We start from the raw sequence: 20,035 nt of genomic DNA, 5'->3' as shown, positions 1-20,035 counted from the left end.
CCAGAAGAGCTGAAGCTGTTATAGCGGCAAAGGGTGGGCCAACTTAATATTGCACCCTACAGACTAAGACTGGGATGCCAATAAAGTTCATGTGAGTGTAAAGGCAACCGTCCCAATACTTTTGGTAATATAGTTTATTTCCGGTTGCTATCACATGTTGCACTTAGTATTTTTATTAAATAAAAGAAAATTGTACATTATTTATTTGGGTTGTTCTCTGTAATATTATTTGCAAGCTAGCCATTCTATTCAATACTAGGGCACATTGGTTTAGAAATGTTAAAGTTTTATTTTGGTGGCAAGAAAGTGAGGTCATAGAAGAACAGGAAGCCATCAATGTACATGTAGAGCTTGTGGTCATTCGGGTTGTAGGACAGGCTATGCATTGTATCCATCATCTTTTCAATGGGGATACTCAGATTCTCTTCCTTACCAGTTTTAGTGTCATACATGTAGAAGATCTCCTCCATTTTTGTTCTGTAGATTCTTGTAGCATACAAGACCCCACAGACCATGAAAGCATTGGTGACACCCGGTTTGTAAAGTGAGGTGGACCAGGTTTGCTTTACTTCCAATGTGTTAGCAGAAAGTTTGCTAATAAGAATGTTCCCACCCTCTTTTTCAGTAGCATAAATGACCCAAAGACCCTCTTCATCTGCAGCAAGATCGATGTCCTGCCAAGGTGTGGTTGAATAGGAGAAGCGGTTGTTGTAAGTTGCATCTCTTAGTGCCAATCGCTCCTCTGCATTCGTTTTCATGTTGTATTTGCAGAGATTATTGGAATTGTAGCAATTATAATACATTGTTTTGTTGTACATAATCATTCCAGCACCTTGTCCATAATTGGAACCGCCAAAGGTTTTTGATACCGTGTGTTTGTAGAGAAGGAGGTCATTATAAGAAGGGTAGCTGTATACAAAATTCATTAAGCGTCTGTCAGGGTTTAGTGGGGCAACCCAAAAAGTGGTCTGATCAGCTCCCAATAATGAGTCTTTTCCCCATCCTCCTGCTGTGTAGCCTGCACCATGCAAATTCTGCTGCACTACATACGGTTTACTGATATTCACAATGTGTCCGTGGTCACAAGTACCTGTACAATATAAAAAGTGATTGTAAACAATGTGAACACCTGGAAGTAAAAATCAGAGTTATCGCTAACAATTGCATACATAAAACAAAAATGTTATCAAGTTTTACTAATAGGCAAAAAGTGATATGGCGCCCTACACTTTCCAGCCTGAAATTTCACTAAAAATTGTTATGTAACTCCAAGATAGCTCAGGGTCTTTATTGGTGAGATATCTGAGTTCCTGAGTCTGCACACTTTGTGGCCATGATAGGGGGGGGGGGGGGCACCCTCTCTCTACTCTTTTATTAAGAATGCAAGAGAAAGAGCTGGAACACCCAAGAATGGGCATTAACATTAAAAACTCTGGGATGAACTATGTCCCAGTTGGAAATAAGGAGCAAACTATCACTGTTGAAGCAGCATCCAAGCCATATAAAAAGCCAGGGGAAGAGTTGGCCAATCAGCATCTACCTATAACTAAAATCTTAATTTTAAATAAACAGACCCTTTAAGATCTAGCAACTAAGATGTAGTGTATCTGGACTTTGCAAAGGAATTTGATACAGTTCCCCACAAACGCTTACGTAGGTATGGACCATAGGGTGAGTACCTGGATTAAAAACTAGCTTATGGGGTGAGTCCAGAGGGTGGTGATAAATGGGGAGTACTCGAGTTGGTTGGGTGTTGAAAGTGGGGTCCCCCAAGGATCTGTCCTGGGACCAATCCTGTTTAATTTATTCATAAACGATCTGGAGGATGGAATGACCATCACAATGCAGACGATACTAAGCTATGCAGGGCAATATCTTCTCACAGGACATGGAAACCTTACAAGAAGACCTGAACAAAATAACGGGGTGGGCAACTACATGGCAAATGAGGTTTAATGTTGAAAAATGTAAGGTAATGGACTTAAGTGCCAGAAATACGAATGCAAGTAAGTTAATCGCTAGGGGGAGAACCTCTGGGGAAATCTAAGATGGAAAAGGAACAGGTGGTAGACATTAAGCTCAGCAATGGCATGTAATGCCAAGCTGCTGCAAGCAAAGCCAACAGAATACTGGCATGTAGAAAAAAGAGGATTCACTCCAGAGACAAAACTATTATTCTCCCACTCAACAAGACTCTGGTCCAGCCAAATCTTGAGTATACCGTCCATTTCTGGGCACCGGTCCTTAAAGTGGAGTTCCACCCATTTTTAATAGGTTGGAATACATAGATCTTTGTAATCCCCTTTAAAATGGCTTTTACCAATGGAAACTTTTTTTTTTTTTTTTGCTTGTAAATACCTTAATTTTGGCTTTATTCCTCCTCTCCTCACTTCCTGGTCCGATCGGCGATGACGTCATTCGGCGATCCGCAGTGTCTGCTGGGATGTATTCTACTTGCAGTAGCTGTATCTGTACTGAGCCGTGCCTGCCCCGCCTCCGTCCCGCCTCCTCTCATTGAATTGCATTGTATGAATGTATTAAGGCTGTTCTCTGCCCAGCCTCCGCCCCGCCTCCTCTCATTGAATTGCATTGTATGAATGTATTAAGGCTGTTCTCTGCCCAGCCTCCGCCCCGCCTCCTCTCATTGAGTTGTATTGAGAGGAGGCGGGGCGGAGGCTGGGCAGAGAACAGCCTTAATACATTCATACAATGCAATTCAATGAGAGGAGGCGGGGCGGAGGCTGGGCAGAGAACAGCCTTAATACATTCATACAATGCAATTCAATGAGAGGAGGCGGGGCGGAGGCGGGGCAGGCACGGCTCAGTACAGATACAGCTACTGCAAGTAGAATACATCCCAGCAGACACTGCGGATCGCCGAATGACGTCATCGCCGATCGGACCAGGAAGTGAGGAGAGGGGGAATAAAGCCAAAATTAAGGTATTTACTAGCAAAAAAAAAAAAAAAAAAGTTTCCATTGGTAAAAGCCATTTTAAAGGGGATTACAAAGATCTAAAGTTCCAAAAATGGGTGGAACTCCACTTTAAGAAGGATGTGCTTGAACTGGAGAGAGTCCAGAGAAGGGCAACAAAGATAACGAGGGGGAATGGAAGACATCAGCTATGAGGAAAGACTACAAGCATTGAACTTATTCTTTCTGGATAGCACTGTTAAACACTGACACACAACTATATGCAAAAGTTCTAGCAATTAGATCAAAGGACTTAATGGCAGAGTGGATCCATACAGATCAGACAGAATTCATCCCAGGCAGAGAGGGAAAAGACAATGGGATTAAAACATTATTGCTATTCCACAAGGCTAGAGGTTTTGACATCCCTGCCCTCCTGCTGTCAATAGATGCTGAGAAAGCAGGGTAGACTTGGAGTGTGTGCTGGAAACAATAGAGGACTTGGGTATTGGCCCAAGAATGATCCAGTGGATAAGAGCATTGTATAGGAGCCCAACAGCATCGGTAAAGGTCAGTAAAGGTAAACGTCAATTTATCCCCCAAGTTTGAAATGAGCAATGGGATGAGACAGGGGTGCACTCTCTCGCCCCTAATGTTCGTCCTGTCGCTAGAACCATTACTAGCGACTAGAAGGAACAATGTAGTCATAGGGGGAGTAAAGGTGGGACAGGAGGAACACAAAGTAGCAGCATATGCTGACAACGTTCTGTTTTACATTACCAATCCCAGAATAACCCTCCCAAATGTTAATAAGGAGTTAAAAAAAATATAGGGAATTTTCAACATAGGGCTAAGTAAGAAAGAAAAACAGGCACTACATAGGGAATTTCCATTTAAGCAGAGGGGGGAGAGAGATTGGCGCAATCAGACAGTGCGGGTGACTGCAATAGTATATACTGTGGGCAGATGGTGGAGTACAGTCCGATTGCTGGACACTTGGATGGCTGCAGGCTTGTAGAGGGTGAAGCGACCCTGTGTGAATCCAGGAGAGAGAGAGAGGCGGGGGACGTGCCGATCCTCTGTGATGGCGATGCAGCGTGGGTCCGCCGGTCGGATGGCTGTGACGTCACTTCCGGTGACACCAGGGGAATCGAACGGCGACGCATTGCGGAGCTCCGCTCCTTCTTCTTGACAGCCTGAAGAAGGAGCGGAGCTCCGCAACGCATCGCCGTTCGATTCCCCTGGTGTCTCCGGAAGTGACGTCACAGCCATCCGACTGGCGGACCCACGCTGCATCGCCATCACAGAGGATCGGCACGTCCCCCGCCTCCCACATGAGGCTGTCCTCCATCACTACAGCGCTACCGCCCGACCAGATCTTCCACCGAGGATGTGACTCCAGAGAGCTCCCCCCTACTGCTTTTACAGATGCCTGCTTTTATGCACCTCTTGTGAGTAACATTTTAATTGTGTGATAATAAAGTACTGCTGTGCTACACTTAGATCGGCGCTTGGCTCTCTCTCTCCAGAATTTCCATTTACCTGGGCAAAATCAAAATGAAAATACCTTGGGATAAATTTAATTCCATCATTAGAAAACCTCTTCCAGGTCAACTATATACCCATGTTAAATGAGATAAAAGAAGATATAAAAGAAATATTGAGTCGCCCACTCTCTTGGTTGGGGAGAATAAATAGAAACAAGAAGATGACTATACTGCCCAAAATCCTATAGAGATTTCAAATGTTACCAATTGCCATCCCATCGGTATATTTTAAAATAATAAAAACAATGGTATTAAAGTACATCTGGTAAGGGAAAAAGCCCAGAATACAATATACGGCTCTTGGTACAGATAAATCACGGGGGGATTAGCGGCACCAGATATCAAAAGATATTACACTGCAGTCATAATTTTACTTATGATAGAGTTGACAAAAATAAATTCAGATAAAAGATGGATTAGGATTGAAAACACATTAAGTAGAACACAATTAAGTTACAATATCTGGATTCCACCAAAATATAGGAAAATGCAAGAAGACTCTCATAACGTGATGAGAGTAGTATATAAAACATGGGGCACGATTCACAGACAAGCCAATTGGGAATATAACTCTCCTTTAATACCAATAGCAGGCACAAAATACTTTGCACCTGGGAATGAGACACAATTTGGTAATTGGGTAAAGAACACACAGTTAAAAGACATAATGAAAGGTAGAAAGATTAGGTCATATCAAAAACTCAACACTAGGGGAGGAAACATGATGTTGAATGAATGGAGGAATCTTCAGTTAAAAGATTTTGTGTGATCGCTGCCTCAACCCATCAGATCCGAGAATGACCTGAACCTAGTGGAAAAACTTTGTAACCCACTAACAAAAATAAAACATAGTATATCTCAGATATATGTAGCACCCTCCTAGTTAGGTGCTAGGTTCAAAGCATTGTATGCTCCATCTGCCTATCAGGGAGAGCTTGATCTATTAGGTTGCCTGTTGCATGTTCCCAGGTTTGATTGACTGGGTCGAAGGGAATGTCCCTACTGCATCCAATAGGAGAGCCTGTTGGACAGTGGAGGAAACCTGGCCAGTGACACATTGGCTTTTGTGGGAGTCCCAGTGGGAGGGCACTCTGCAGGGCATCCTGGGATTGCTCATAAAAGCCCGGGGGACATGTGACAGTGTGTCTTTGACTGGAATCAGAGTCCCAGGAGGAGGCTGACGGCTTGTCTCTACTCCTGCTGCATGAGCATCTGCCTAGTGAACCAGGTGTGGAGCTGAGTCACAGAGGATCCAGTACAGCTGACAGTGGAGCGGCTGGCAGAGTCTTCTGGGAAAAACAGTGTCCGTGAGTACCAGGGGACTTGCCAAAGGGTCTGCCCAGGAAGGGAGACCACTCCAGTGAAGTCAAAGGATCAAGGGGCCAGTTTCAGAACCCTGAAGAGTATGGACAAAGGGGGTGCCAAGTAGGACCCTGAAGAGTGACTCACAATGCAGTACCGTTCAGTATTTCTTCTTCACTAAGGTGGCAAGGTGAATCAGCGGCCTTGCCGCACTCAGCATAATATAGAAGTCCCAGCAATTGTGCATAGTTTATACAGTTGGAGTATCCCACTCATCCCTTCTCCTATCCAAGTTCTCAAATAAAACAACAAAAAAAAACAAAACCCCTAGACTGTTTTCTGACTGAGCCGAGTACTCTGAATATGCTATATTGTCAAGTTTTTGCTATGGGTAACCCAGGGGAATCCGTAACCAGCATCTCCCAAGGGAGTAGTGCTACATTTACAAAATGTTAACGGAGATGGTGGGACTGGGGAAACCTCCCTTCATAGAAACATGGGAAAAAGAAATAGGTTCACTTTTAAAAGAGCATTAAGTGAACGCCATACTGAGAGCCGAACATTACTCTGTGATAGATGTGAGCACCATTGAAATGAACTATAAATGCCTATTGAGATGGTACATTATGCCAGTTAAAGCACATAAAAGCTATCCAGAAAAATCTGCACTGTGCTGCAGGGCTGCAATGCACAGGGCACAATGTTTCATATCTGGTGGGAATGCCCTAACATCCATGTTTACTGGCAGAAGGTAAAACAGGTTATTAGGGAAATTAAAGGAGAGAGCATCATGGACGACCCATGGACCTGCTTATTTCATAAAACAGATAAATCACAAAAGCAGTATAAAAACACGATTGTCCCAAACCTGATGAAGGCAGCTAAGGGGGCAATACCAAATAATATGGCTAGATGCAGAAGTATGGGTAGACTAGGAATGCAACTGAAGAGTTACGTAAATGTAAATGGAGTTGTAGGAGAAGAGGCACAAAAAAAAGGCACAGAGGGGTAAAATAAATGGGGGGGGGGAGGGGGGTAATGGGATTTTTGGATATAGGGTAAAAAGGTTTTTTATTGCAATATGCGAAACAAACAAATAAAAAACAAATTGCCTCTGGAAAACAGACACTTGAGAGGGGATATGATATCAATGTACAAATACTGTACTGGCGACTAGTGATAAACCGAACACCCCCTGTTCAATTCGCACGAGAACACCGCAAACAGAGGAAAAGTTTGTTCAAACAAATTAACCCCATTGAAGTCTATGGGACTCGAACCTCGAAAATCAAACAGCTGTTAAGAATTCCATGCAAATTTGAAATCGCATGTGCTATACAAGTGCCAAAAATTGGTCCTTTGTGGAAGGTGGTGCCTGAACACCGTAACCAAGGCCTCTCAGTTACTCTTGCTGGGTGCAGGAACGGGACCTGCTGGTAAGAATTCCATGCAAATTTGAAATCACATGTGCTATACAAGTGCCGAAAATTTGGCCTTTGCAGTAGGTGGTGCCTGAATACCGTAACCAAGGCCTCGCAGTTACTCTTGCTGGGTGCAGGAACGGGACATGCTGGTAAGAATTCCATGCAAATTTGAAATCGCATGTGCTATACAGGTGCCCAAAATTGGGCCTTTGGTGTTGGTGGTGCCTGAACACCATAACCCCTCACAGTTAGCAGGGCACAGGGACAGGGCCTGCTGTTAAAAATGGCATACAAAATTTCAATTGTATGCACCTGTCATACAAGTGCAGAAAAATTAGGCCTTCGGGGTTGGTAGTGACCTAAACCAAAAACATTGTTGGATGCTAGCAGAATAAAGGTAGAGGAATAGGATAGACAGCATATGCAGTCTTCTAGGGATGGCAGACCCTTAGCAAATTCAAACAGTTACATTAGCATTAGGGGCCTGATAGCTCTTGTTGATCCAGGACTGGTTCATTTTGATAAAAGTCAGCTGGCCAACAGAATCTGTGGACAGACGCACTCTTTTGTCCGTCACAAAACCTCCAGCAGCACTGAATGTCCATTCGGAAAGCATGCTGGAAGCAGGACAGGCCAGTAGCTCAATTGCATATTGAGCAAGTTCTGGCCAGTGGTCCATCCTCAAGACCCAGTAAGCCTTTGAACGCGCAGCTGGAAAGGTCTCCAAGTCTGCTCTTGCACCTAGATAATCATGCACCATAGGATGAAGACGCTGATGATGGTTGCCTGGGTGCTGCTGAGGACAAAAGAACTGTTTAATAAAGGCATCGGTCAGCCAACCACCTTCTCCACCTCTCCTCCTTTGGCTGATCGATGCCTCAGAAACACGTCCAGAGAATGTTGACCTCCCAATGTCTGAAAAGGCGGTACACAATTTTTTTTTTAAAGCCTCCTCAAGATGTTTCATCCTCTGCTCCCGCTGGGAAAGCAGGATGAGCTCTGCAACTTTATCCCTGTAACGTGGATCAAGAAGGGTTGCCAACCAGTAATTATCCCTCTCCTTGATAGCAAAAATCCTCCGGTCCTTTAGCAGGCTTTGCACAATCAGGGAGCCCATGCAATGTAAGTTGGAGGAGGCATGAGCTTCTGAGTCCTCTGGGTCACTAAGGATGACATTGTCAGCAGGAGCAACCTCTCCCCAACCACGGACAACTCCTGTGGTTTCTGGGGAATCAAAACCATTGCTTGAAGACTGCCATATGCCATCCTCTTCCTCTACATCCATGCTGCCAAAATCCTAATCCTCCTCCTCTTCCTCCTGTGTGTTTTGTAGCCCTGCAGGAATGATATCTGCATAAAGGGGGCCATGTGAGGAAAGGAAGTCCTTCTGCCACTGTTCTGCCTCAAGTGCCCTGTCCATGATTCCATGCAGCGTGTGCTCCAGCAGGTAGACTAGCGGGATAGTGTCACTGATGCATGCATCGTTCCGGCTGGTGACAGGACAATGCATGAATCCTTAATCAAAAGCCACTGGAGTGGCAAAAAAAAAAAAAGCCATGCTCCCCTGACCCTGTCCTTGTGCCATACTCACACAGGTACTGATTGATGGCCCTCTGCTGCGTGTGCAGCCACTGCAGCATTTCCAACATTGAGTTCCACCTAGTGGGCATGTCACAAATGAGGCGGTTGGTGGGCAGGTTGAATTCCCCTTGAATGTCAGATAAGCGAGCACTAGCATTAAATGAACTACGGAAATGGCCACAGACTTTCCAGGCCTGCCTCAGGAGATATTGGAAGCCCGGGTATCTGCTTAAGAAACGCTGCACCACCAGATTCAGAACATGTGCCAAGCATGGAACACGCGTCAAGTGTAACCTGTTGGAGGGCGGAGACAAGGTTGGTGCCATTATCACATACAACCATTCCTGGCTCAAGCTGTCGTGGCTTCAACCATCTCTGAGCCTGCCCCTGCAGAGCTGACAGAATCTCTGTGTGACTCCTATCCCCTAGACAGACCAACTGAAGCACAGCATGGCATCTTTTAGCCTGACTGCTTGGGTAGCCCCTTGAATGCTTAGGGAGCACTGCTGCTGCAGAGGAGAATTGCACAGAAGAGGACATGGAGGAAGAGGAGGAGGAGGTGGTGGTAGAGTAGCCAGATGTGGCAGAACCAGCACCAGCTTTTTGGAGACATGGTGGCAAAACATGCTCCAGCACCGAACCCTGTCCTGCATCCTTCCCAGCTGCCAGCAGAGTTACCCAGTGCACCGTGAAAGAAATGTAACATTCCTGTCCATGCCTGCTGGACCAAGAGTCAGCAGTAATGTGCACTTTCCTGCTGACTGCTTTGTCCAACGAGGCCAAAACACTACCTTCCACATGACGGTAGAGAGCCGGAATGCCCATATGCGAAAAGTAATGCATTTTTGGGACCTGCCACTGTGGTGCAGCACATTCTACAAATTCGCGAAAGGGAGCCAAGTCTACCAGCTGAAAAGGCAGCAACTGTAATGCTAGCAATTTGGCCAAGCTAGCATTGAGACGCTGAGCATGTGGATGGCTGGGACAGTATTTCTTTCTACAGTTCAGAAACTGGGGTAGTGAAATCTGCCTGCTGCTCAAATCAAACTGTGGTGTACTGCTAGCAGATTGGGTGCAAGTCTCTGTGCCACTCATTGCTATACCATCATCCCTCTCAATGCTGGTATTTGAGAAGGCATGAGGTATAGTAGGGTTAGAGATCGCAGATGAGGAGCAAGGTGATGTATGCTTGTTTTGATCTGGTGCCTCTTTCAGGTGATGTTGCCAACGGACTGCATGGCAGGTCATCATATGCCTTGTCAAGCATGTGGTTCTCAAGCAGCTGGTGTTCTGGCTGTGCTTGATCTTCTTTAGACAGATGCTACAAACAGCAATGCTGCGGTCTACTGCACAGGTGCTGAAAAAAGCCCACACTGATGAACTTTTTGGAGTCCACAGAGATTTTGCAGCACCCTGCACCTGTGGAGCTCTGTGCTGTGACGCAATAGGTTGGCTACTGCTATGGCGGCCCATGGAGCACATCCTGCCTAGTGCTATGGCGGCCCATGGAGCACATCCTCCTCCTCCTTCCTCCTCCTCTATCCTGTCAGGCACCCAAGTACAGTCAGGGACCTCATCCTCCCCCCCCCCGTCATTGGAGCAAACTTGGCAATATGCTTCAGCTGTGGAAAAACATGACTGCTGGTCTCTTGTCTGTCATTGTCTCCCCCTCTCGTTATTTCCTTCATCAACCTGGGAAACAACATCACAGCTTTCAAATTGCTGTGCATCCTCCAGGAGCATGTCACTGATACTATGATTGAATAGTTCAGGTGACTCCTCCGTGCATGATGGTGGGGCAACTGAAGGAGTAGCTGTGGAGAAGGAGCCTGTGGAACGGGCCGCTTTGGCAGCTGCGGTGGAAGGCAAACTACTGGGAGCGTGGGTGTCAGAGGAAGAGGAGGATGAGGACGGCTTATTGATCCACTCCACCAACTCTTTCACATGTTGTGCCTGAATAGCATGGGCAGCACTGGAAATAAAGGATGGTGTAATGGTGTCGTGCGTTAGGACACCATTTTGTCATCACGGTATCCATTTTGTATAAGTGACACAGGCAACCATTTTGTGTTTCAGAGCTCAGCTGACAGTTTTCAAAACCAAAAAGGTCATTCTTTTACCAGCCCCTCACCCCAGCTCCTTTTTTGTAGTGTTAAGTACCCCCTGGTATGCAGGAAGTTTGAGCCTCAGAGCTTCAAACAGAGCTGTTATCTTAACACATCCTGGCAGGCCAGGTTGTAAAACCTTATCTGAGAGCAGATGTCCACTACAGGCTGTGTGGAATTCCACAAGCCCAGTTGTTAATTAAAAGGTAACACCTACATCTCACAAATCCATACCCAAGTAATTACTTTTTACCCGAACATGACACAAAATATTTGGATGCCAAATAAAATACCGATCAAACTAAGGTCAAACATGATCACATTCATTCCTAGGGAAGACAAGCTAGCGATCAGATGCCGTACGGGTCAGAGGTAGGGTTGAGCGGACACCTAGATGTCCGTGTTCGACGGGTTCGGCCGAACTTTAAAAAAAAGTCCGGGTCCGTGTCCCGGACTTTTACCGAACTTTTCCCGGACACCGAACCCCATTGAAGTCAATGGGGACCCGAACTTTAAGGCACTAAAATGGCTCTAAAACACCAAAGGAAAGGGCTAGAGTGCTGCAAATGGCAGCAAAACGTAATTAAGAGCATGGCAAGTGCTCTGCAAACAAATGTGGATAGGGAAATAACTTAAAACAACAAAAAAAACAGAAAAATAAAACAATGTTCTTCTTCATCTCTGAAGGACGAGGCCCATATGGAGTAGGAGGGAGGTTGAGGTGGTGGTGGATGTGGCGGTGACATAGGCGTGCGCACAGGGTGTGCTGGGTGTGCCTGGGCACACCCTAATCACCTAGGGCACATAGCATTGCCAGTGAGGAGATGGGAAAGATCTCCCTGGGACCTGCTCTGCTCTATTTCTCCTTGCCTACAGGTACATGGCCCCGATACATTACTCTCCCTGCTGGCAAACACATGCATGTGTATTTCAACTTTGGGGTGCACACCTTAATGCAATAGGCTGCGCACACCTATGGGCGGTGTAGGTGGAAGCGGCGGTGGAGGAGGACCAGGGCCGGATTAACAGCATCATGGGCTTGGTGCTGAGGATTTTGAAGGGCCTTAAGGGCCGTGCCTTGCCATGCACCCAGAGGAGGAAGGGTGCAGCCATGCATGCCTAATTCAACATGGGATGCTGTCTCTGAAGCCCATAAACACATCCATGCATCGCCAACTGTCCCTCCTTGTCCGGCCTTCACGCTGTGTGGGGAGGTTCTGAGGGTGCTGCCTGGGGAAGCGAGCATAGAAGCCAGACTTCTGTGTTTACAAGTGACAGAAGAGCGGTAACAGTGAATATGGCCAACCCGGGGCCTATATAAAAGGTAGGGGCCTGGAGCTGCAGCTCCAATAGCCCCTACATTAATCTGGCCCTGAGGAGGAGGACGAGGTAGCCAACACTGCTTCTTTTCAAAAATTTTAAATGAGGGTACACCCCAAAAGAGTGAGAAAGAGCAAAAATGGAACAATGGGTGGGTAAGGTCGGTATCCATTGCTATTCTGCATAAGGTACGGAAAAGTCCCGTGGGATCCATGCCTGGTTCATTTTAATGAACGTGAGCTTGTCCACATTGTCTCTGGACAGGCGGCTGCGCTTGTCTGTTATAACGCCCCCAGCCGTGCTAAATACCCGTTCAGATAATACACTGGCTGCAGGGCACGCCAGCACCTCCAAGGCGTAAAGGGCAAGCTCAGGCCATGTGCCCAATTTGGAGACCCAGAAGTTGAAGGGGGCAGACCCGTCATTCACTACATGTAGGCGTGTGCACACATACTGCTCCACCATGTTGGTAAAATGCTGCCTCCTGCTAAGACGTTCCATCTGAGCTGCTGGTGCTGCTGTTTGTTGTGGCGTGCTGACAAAGCTTTTCCACATTTCGGCCATGTTAACCCTGCCTTCTGAGGTGCTGGCGGTGCCCTGGTTGCGTTGGCGACCTCCTCCTCCTCCTCCTCTGCCTTGTGCTTCCACTGTGGCCCCGCTGTCAGATGGGAATGCCAGCAGCATGGCGTCTACCAGCGTGCGCTTGTACTCGCGCATCTTGCGATCGCGCTCCAGTGAGTGAATTAAGGACGGTACGTTGTCCTTGTAACGGGGATCCAGCAGCGTGGCCACCCAGTAATCAGCACAAGTTAGAATGTGGGCAACTCGGCGGTCGTTGTGGAGACACTGCAGCATGTAATCGCTCATGTGTGCCAGGCTGCCCAGAGGCAACGAAAGGCTGTCCTCTGTGGGAGGTGTATCGTCCGTGTCCTCTGTATCCCCCCAGCCACGCACCAGTGATGGCCATGAGCTGGCCTGGGTGCCACCCTGCTGTGAACATGGTTCCATCTCCTCCTCCAGCTCCTCCTCCTCCTCATCCTCCTCATCCTCCAGAACTGTGCCCCTGCTGGACAATTGCGTCCCTGGCGTTTGCGTGTGCAGGAACCCACCCTCGGAGCCCCTTGCGAATGACTGCCCTGAAAGCCTTGGAAATGTTACCTCTTCATCCTCCTCCTCCTCCTCATCCTGTGCCACATCCTCTTCCATCATCGCCCGAATTGTTTTTTCAAGGAGGCATAGAAGTGGGATAGTTAAGCTGAGAACGGCGTCATTGCCACTGGCCATGTTGGTGGAGTACTCAAAACAGCGCAACAAGGCACACAGGTCTCGCATGGAGGCCCAGTTATTGGTGGTGAAGTGGTGCTGTTCCGCAGAGCGACTCACGCGTGCGTGCTGCAGCTGAAACTCCACTATGGCCTGCTGCTGCTCGCACAGTCTTTCCAGCATGTGCAAGGTGGAGTTCCACCTTGTGGGCACGTCACATATGAGGCGGTGAGCGGGAAGGCCGAAGTTACGCTGCAGCGCTGCCAGGCGAGCAGCAGCAGGGTGAGAACGCCGAAAGTGCGCACAAACGGCCCGCACTTTCTGCAGCAGCTCTGACATATCGGGGTAGTTTTTAAGGAACCTCTGCACCACCAAATTCAGCACATGCGCCAGGCAAGGGATGTGCGTCAAACCGGCTAGGCCCAGAGCTGCTATGAGATTTCGCCCGTTATCGCACACCACCAGGCCGGGCTTGAGGCTCGCTGGCAGCAACCACTCATTTGTCTGCTGTTCCATGCTCCTCCACAACTCCTGCGCGGTGTGTGGTTTGTCCCCCAAACAGGCAAGTTGTAAAACTGCCTGCTGTCGTTTACCCCTGGCCGTGCTGAAGTTGGTGGTGAAGGTGTTACGCTGTCCGGATGAGGAGGCGGTAGAGGATGAGGAAGCGGAGTAGGAGGAGTTAGGAACAGGAGGCAAACTGAAGCGCCCTGCAATCCTCGGTGGTGGAAGGACATGCGCCAAATTGCTATCCGCCTCAGGCCCATCCGCCACTGCATTTACCCAGTGTGCCGTTAGGGAGATATAACGCCCCTGACCGTGCTTACTGGTCCACGTATCCGTAGTTAGGTGGACCTTGGCACAGATGGCGTTGCGCAGTGCACACCTGATATTTTCCCCCACTTGGTTGTGCAGGGAAGGGATGGCTTGCCTGGAAAAGTAGTGGCGGCTGGGCACGACGTACTGTGGGACAGCCACCGACATAAGGTTTTTAAAACTGTGCGTCTCCACCAGACGGAATGACAGCATTTCAAAGGCCAATAATTTTGAAATGCTGGCATTCAGGGCCAGGGATCGCGGGTGGGTAGGGGGGTACTTCCTCTTCCTCTCAAGTGTTTGGGAGATGGAAAGCTGAACGCTTCCACGGGACATTGTGGAGATGGTTGTTGGTGACCCAGGTGGTGGTGTTGCTGACAGATCGTCTGTTTGCGGGGTGGCAGGTGCCGGTATCACTACAGATGTGGCTGGAGCGGCCGAGACTGCAGCAGAAGAGGAAGCAGGATGAGCCAGAGACGTTTCTTGGTTTTGAAGGTGTGTACTCCACTGCAGCTCGTGCTTTGCACTTAGATGCCTGATCATGCAGGTTGTGCTCAGGTTGAGAAGGTTTATGCCTCGCTTCAAGCTCTGATTGCACAGGGTGCAAACCACTCGTGTCCTGTCATCAGCACATTTTCTAAAGAACTTCCACGCTAGAGAACTCCTTTGAGCTGACTTTGGTGCGCTCGTTCCCTTGCTGCGTTGGGCAGTAGCGGGCGTAGTGTCTAGGGCACGGCCGCTCCGCTTCTGCACCCTGCTCCCTCTTCTGCTGTGCTGGTGGCTCTGTGCGACCACCGCCTCTTCCTCCAAACTACTCAGGTCACCTGCATGACGTTCATTCCATGTGGGGTCGAGGACCTCATCGTCCTCCACATCATCTTCCACCCAGTCTTCACCCCTGCCCTCCTTGTCGGTCTCCACAATGCTGAACGCCGCAGCAGTTGGCACCTGCGTTTCGTCATCATCGGAGACGTGCTGCGATGATCCTTGCATGTACTCATCTTGAGAAATAAGTGGTTGGGCATCGCTGCACTCAATCTCTTCCACTTCTGGGGCAGGGCTAGGTGGATGGCCCTGGGAAACCCTGCTGACAGAGTCCTCAAAAAGAATAAGAGACTGCTGTATGGCTTGGGGCTCAGACTGCTGGCCTGATTTGCAAGGGGGTGAGGTGAAAGACGGTTGGACATTGGCTGCAGGTGCCAACTCTGACCTTTCTGCAGTAGACTGGGTGGGAGACAATGTGAAGGAACTGGAGGCACTGTCAGCAGCAAACCAATCTACTATCGCCTCAACTTGTTCTGGCCTCATCACTTCTAGGGGCGTTTGATGCCCTACCAAATACTGATGCAGGTTCTGTCGCCTACTCACACTTGAGGAAGGTGTTTCACTTGTGCGTGTAGCTGGCACAGATCGACCACGTCCTCTCCTTGCAACAGGAGCTCTACCAGCAGCACCACGACCCAGGCCACGGCCCTTATTTGACGGTCTCCTCATATTTCTGTAATTTAAGATCTTGCCCTAGAAAGGTTTTTATTGAATAGCGGAATAGGAAATATGATCCAAAAAAGTGTATGTATCTCGCACGTACAAAACCACACTAGGCCCCAATTACTATTGTTTCTACCCCTAAAAGGATGGATGAGGAGTAGGAGGAGTATGGAACAGACAGCACCCTCAAATCTTCAGAAGTATGAGATGAACCCCAAAAACTTGGAAAGGTGGATCTCACACGTACCGACACAGACTATCCCGCAATTCAATTGATCCTCAAAGGTTTTTATTGAATAGCGGAATAGGAAATATGATCAAAAAAAGTGTATGTATCTCGCACGTACACAACCACACTAGGCCCCAATTACTATTGTTTGTACCCCTAAAAGGATGGATGAGGAGTAGGAGGAGGAGTATGGAACAGGCAGCACCCTCAAATCTTCAGAAGTATGAGATGAACCCCAAAAACTTGGAAAGGTGGATCTCACACGTACCGACACAGACTATCCCGCAATTCAATTGATCCTCAAAGGTTTTTATTGAATAGCGGAATAGGAAATATGATCAAAAAAAGTGTATGTATCTCGCACGTACACAACCACACTAGGCCCCAATTACTATTGTTTGTACCCCTAAAAGGATGGTTGAGCAGTAGGAGCAGGAGTATGGAACAGGCAGCACCCTCAAATCTTCAGAAGTATGAGATGAACCCCAACAACTTGGAAAGGTGGATCTCACACGTACCGACACAGACTATCTCGCAATTGAATTGATCCCCAAAGGTTTTAATTGAATAGCGTAATAGAAAATATGATCAAAAAGAAAGTGTATGTATCTCGCACGTACACCACCACACTAGGCCCCAACTACTATTGTTTGTACCCCTAAAAGGATGGTTGAGCAGTAGGAGGAGGAGTATGGAACAGGCAGCACCCTCAAATCTTCAGAAGTATGAGATGAACCCCAAAAACTTGGAAAGGTGGATCTCTCTCACACGTACCAACACAGACTATCCCCCAATTTAACTGATCCCCAAAGGTTTTTGATTAAATAGCGGAATAGAAAATATGATCCAAAAAAAGTGTATGTATATCACACGTACACAACCACACTAGGCCCCAATTACTATTGTTTGTACCCCTAAAAGGCTAGATGAGGAGTAGGGGGGGTATGGAACAGGCAGCACCCTCAAACCTTCAGAAGTATGAGATGAACCCCAACAACTTGGAAAGGTGGATCTCTCTCACACGTACCAACACAGACTATCCCCCAATTTAACTGATCCCCAAAGGTTTTTGATTAAATAGCGGAATAGAAAATATGATCCAAAAAAAGTGTATGTATATCACACGTACACAACCACACTAGGCCCCAATTACTATTGTTTGTACCCCTAAAAGGCTAGATGAGGAGTAGGGGGGGTATGGAACAGGCAGCACCCTCAAACCTTCAGAAGTATGAGATGAACCCCAACAACTTGGAAAGGTGGATCTCTCTCACACGTACCAACACAGACTATCCCCCAATTTAACTGATCCCCAAAGGTTTTTGATTAAATAGCGGAATAGAAAATATGATCCAAAAAAAGTGTATGTATATCACACGTACACAACCACACTAGGCCCCAATTACTATTGTTTGTACCCCTAAAAGGCTAGATGAGGAGTAGGGGGAGTATGGAACAGGCAGCACCCTCAAACCTTCAGAAGTATGAGATGAACCCCAACAACTTGGAAAGGTGGATCTCTCTCACACGTACCAACACAGACTATCCCCCAATTTAACTGATCCCCAAAGGTTTTTGATTAAATAGCGGAATAGAAAATATGATCCAAAAAAAGTGTATGTATATCACACGTACACAACCACACTGGGCCCCAATTACTATTGTTTGTACCCCTAAAAGGCTAGATGAGGAGTAGGGGGAGTATGGAACAGGCAGCACCCTCAAACCTTCAGAAGTATGAGATGAACCCCAACAACTTGGAAAGGTGGATCTCTCTCACACGTACCAACACAGACTATCCCCCAATTTAACTGATCCCCAAAGGTTTTTGATTAAATAGCGGAATAGAAAATATGATCCAAAAAAAGTGTATGTATATCACACGTACACAACCACACTAGGCCCCAATTACTATTGTTTGTACCCCTAAAAGGCTAGATGAGGAGTAGGGGGGGTATGGAACAGGCAGCACCCTCAAATCTTCAGAAGTATGAGATGAACCCCAAAAACTTGGAAAGGTGGATCTCTCTCACACGTACCAACACAGACTATCCCCCAATTTAACTGATCCCCAAAGGTTTTTGATTAAATAGCGGAATAGAAAATATGATCCAAAAAAAGTGTATGTATATCACACGTACACAACCACACTAGGCCCCAATTACTATTGTTTGTACCCCTAAAAGGCTAGATGAGGAGTAGGGGGGGTATGGAACAGGCAGCACCCTCAAACCTTCAGAAGTATGAGATGAACCCCAACAACTTGGAAAGGTGGATCTCTCTCACACGTACCAACACAGACTATCCCCCAATTTAACTGATCCCCAAAGGTTTTTGATTAAATAGCGGAATAGAAAATATGATCCAAAAAAAGTGTATGTATATCACACGTACACAACCACACTGGGCCCCAATTACTATTGTTTGTACCCCTAAAAGGCTAGATGAGGAGTAGGGGGAGTATGGAACAGGCAGCACCCTCAAACCTTCAGAAGTATGAGATGAACCCCAACAACTTGGAAAGGTGGATCTCTCTCACACGTACCAACACAGACTATCCCCCAATTTAACTGATCCCCAAAGGTTTTTGATTAAATAGCGGAATAGAAAATATGATCCAAAAAAAGTGTATGTATATCACACGTACACAACCACACTAGGCCCCAATTACTATTGTTTGTACCCCTAAAAGGCTAGATGAGGAGTAGGGGGGGTATGGAACAGGCAGCACCCTCAAATCTTCAGAAGTATGAGATGAACCCCAAAAACTTGGAAAGGTGGATCTCTCTCACACGTACCAACACAGACTATCCCCCAATTTAACTGATCCCCAAAGGTTTTTGATTAAATAGCGGAATAGAAAATATGATCCAAAAAAAGTGTATGTATATCACACGTACACAACCACACTAGGCCCCAATTACTATTGTTTGTACCCCTAAAAGGCTAGATGAGGAGTAGGGGGGGTATGGAACAGGCAGCACCCTCAAACCTTCAGAAGTATGAGATGAACCCCAAAAACTTGGAAAGGTGGATCTCTCTCACACGTACCAACACAGACTATCCCCCAATTTAACTGATCCCCAAAGGTTTTTGATTAAATAGCGGAATAGAAAATATGATCCAAAAAAAGTGTATGTATATCACACGTACACAACCACACTAGGCCCCAATTACTATTGTTTGTACCCCTTAAAGGCTAGATGAGGAGTAGGGGGGGTATGGAACAGGCAGCACCCTCAAACCTTCAGAAGTATGAGATGAACCCCAACAACTTGGAAAGGTGGATCTCTCTCACACGTACCAACACAGACTATCCCCCAATTTAACTGATCCCCAAAGGTTTTTGATTAAATAGCGGAATAGAAAATATGATCCAAAAAAAGTGTATGTATATCACACGTACACAACCACACTAGGCCCCAATTACTATTGTTTGTACCCCTAAAAGGCTAGATGAGGAGTAGGGGGAGTATGGAACAGGCAGCACCCTCAAACCTTCAGAAGTATGAGATGAACCCCAACAACTTGGAAAGGTGGATCTCTCTCACACGTACCAACACAGACTATCCCCCAATTTAACTGATCCCCAAAGGTTTTTGATTAAATAGCGGAATAGAAAATATGATCCAAAAAAAGTGTATGTATATCACACGTACACAACCACACTGGGCCCCAATTACTATTGTTTGTACCCCTAAAAGGCTAGATGAGGAGTAGGGGGAGTATGGAACAGGCAGCACCCTCAAACCTTCAGAAGTATGAGATGAACCCCAACAACTTGGAAAGGTGGATCTCTCTCACACGTACCAACACAGACTATCCCCCAATTTAACTGATCCCCAAAGGTTTTTGATTAAATAGCGGAATAGAAAATATGATCCAAAAAAAGTGTATGTATATCACACGTACACAACCACACTAGGCCCCAATTACTATTGTTTGTACCCCTAAAAGGCTAGATGAGGAGTAGGGGGGGTATGGAACAGGCAGCACCCTCAAATCTTCAGAAGTATGAGATGAACCCCAAAAACTTGGAAAGGTGGATCTC

The 20,035-nt window shown here is 46.9% G+C and overlaps 1 protein-coding gene across 1 annotated transcript in view; it reads right to left on the bottom strand.

Annotated features, from left to right (window-relative positions):
• Nucleotides 1-287: 287 nt before the first annotated feature.
• LOC309559626 (olfactomedin-4-like) overlaps nucleotides 288-20,035 on the bottom strand; it is a gene marked incomplete at both ends in the record, with an annotated part of 55,530 nt that continues 35,782 nt past the window's right edge. Inside the window, one exon of the mRNA XM_082262963.1 lies at nucleotides 288-1,090. Coding sequence (XP_082119089.1) covers nucleotides 288-1,090 — 803 coding nt within the window. The remainder of the gene's footprint in view (nucleotides 1,091-20,035) is intronic.

The sequence above is a fragment of the Pelophylax lessonae genome (assembly GCF_965119305.1).
Source record: "Pelophylax lessonae genome assembly, chromosome: 7".
In the NCBI taxonomy this organism is placed as follows: domain Eukaryota; kingdom Metazoa; phylum Chordata; class Amphibia; order Anura; family Ranidae; genus Pelophylax; species Pelophylax lessonae.
Note: the sequence above shows the minus strand (reverse complement) of the source record. Positions and strands in the feature narration are given on the sequence as shown.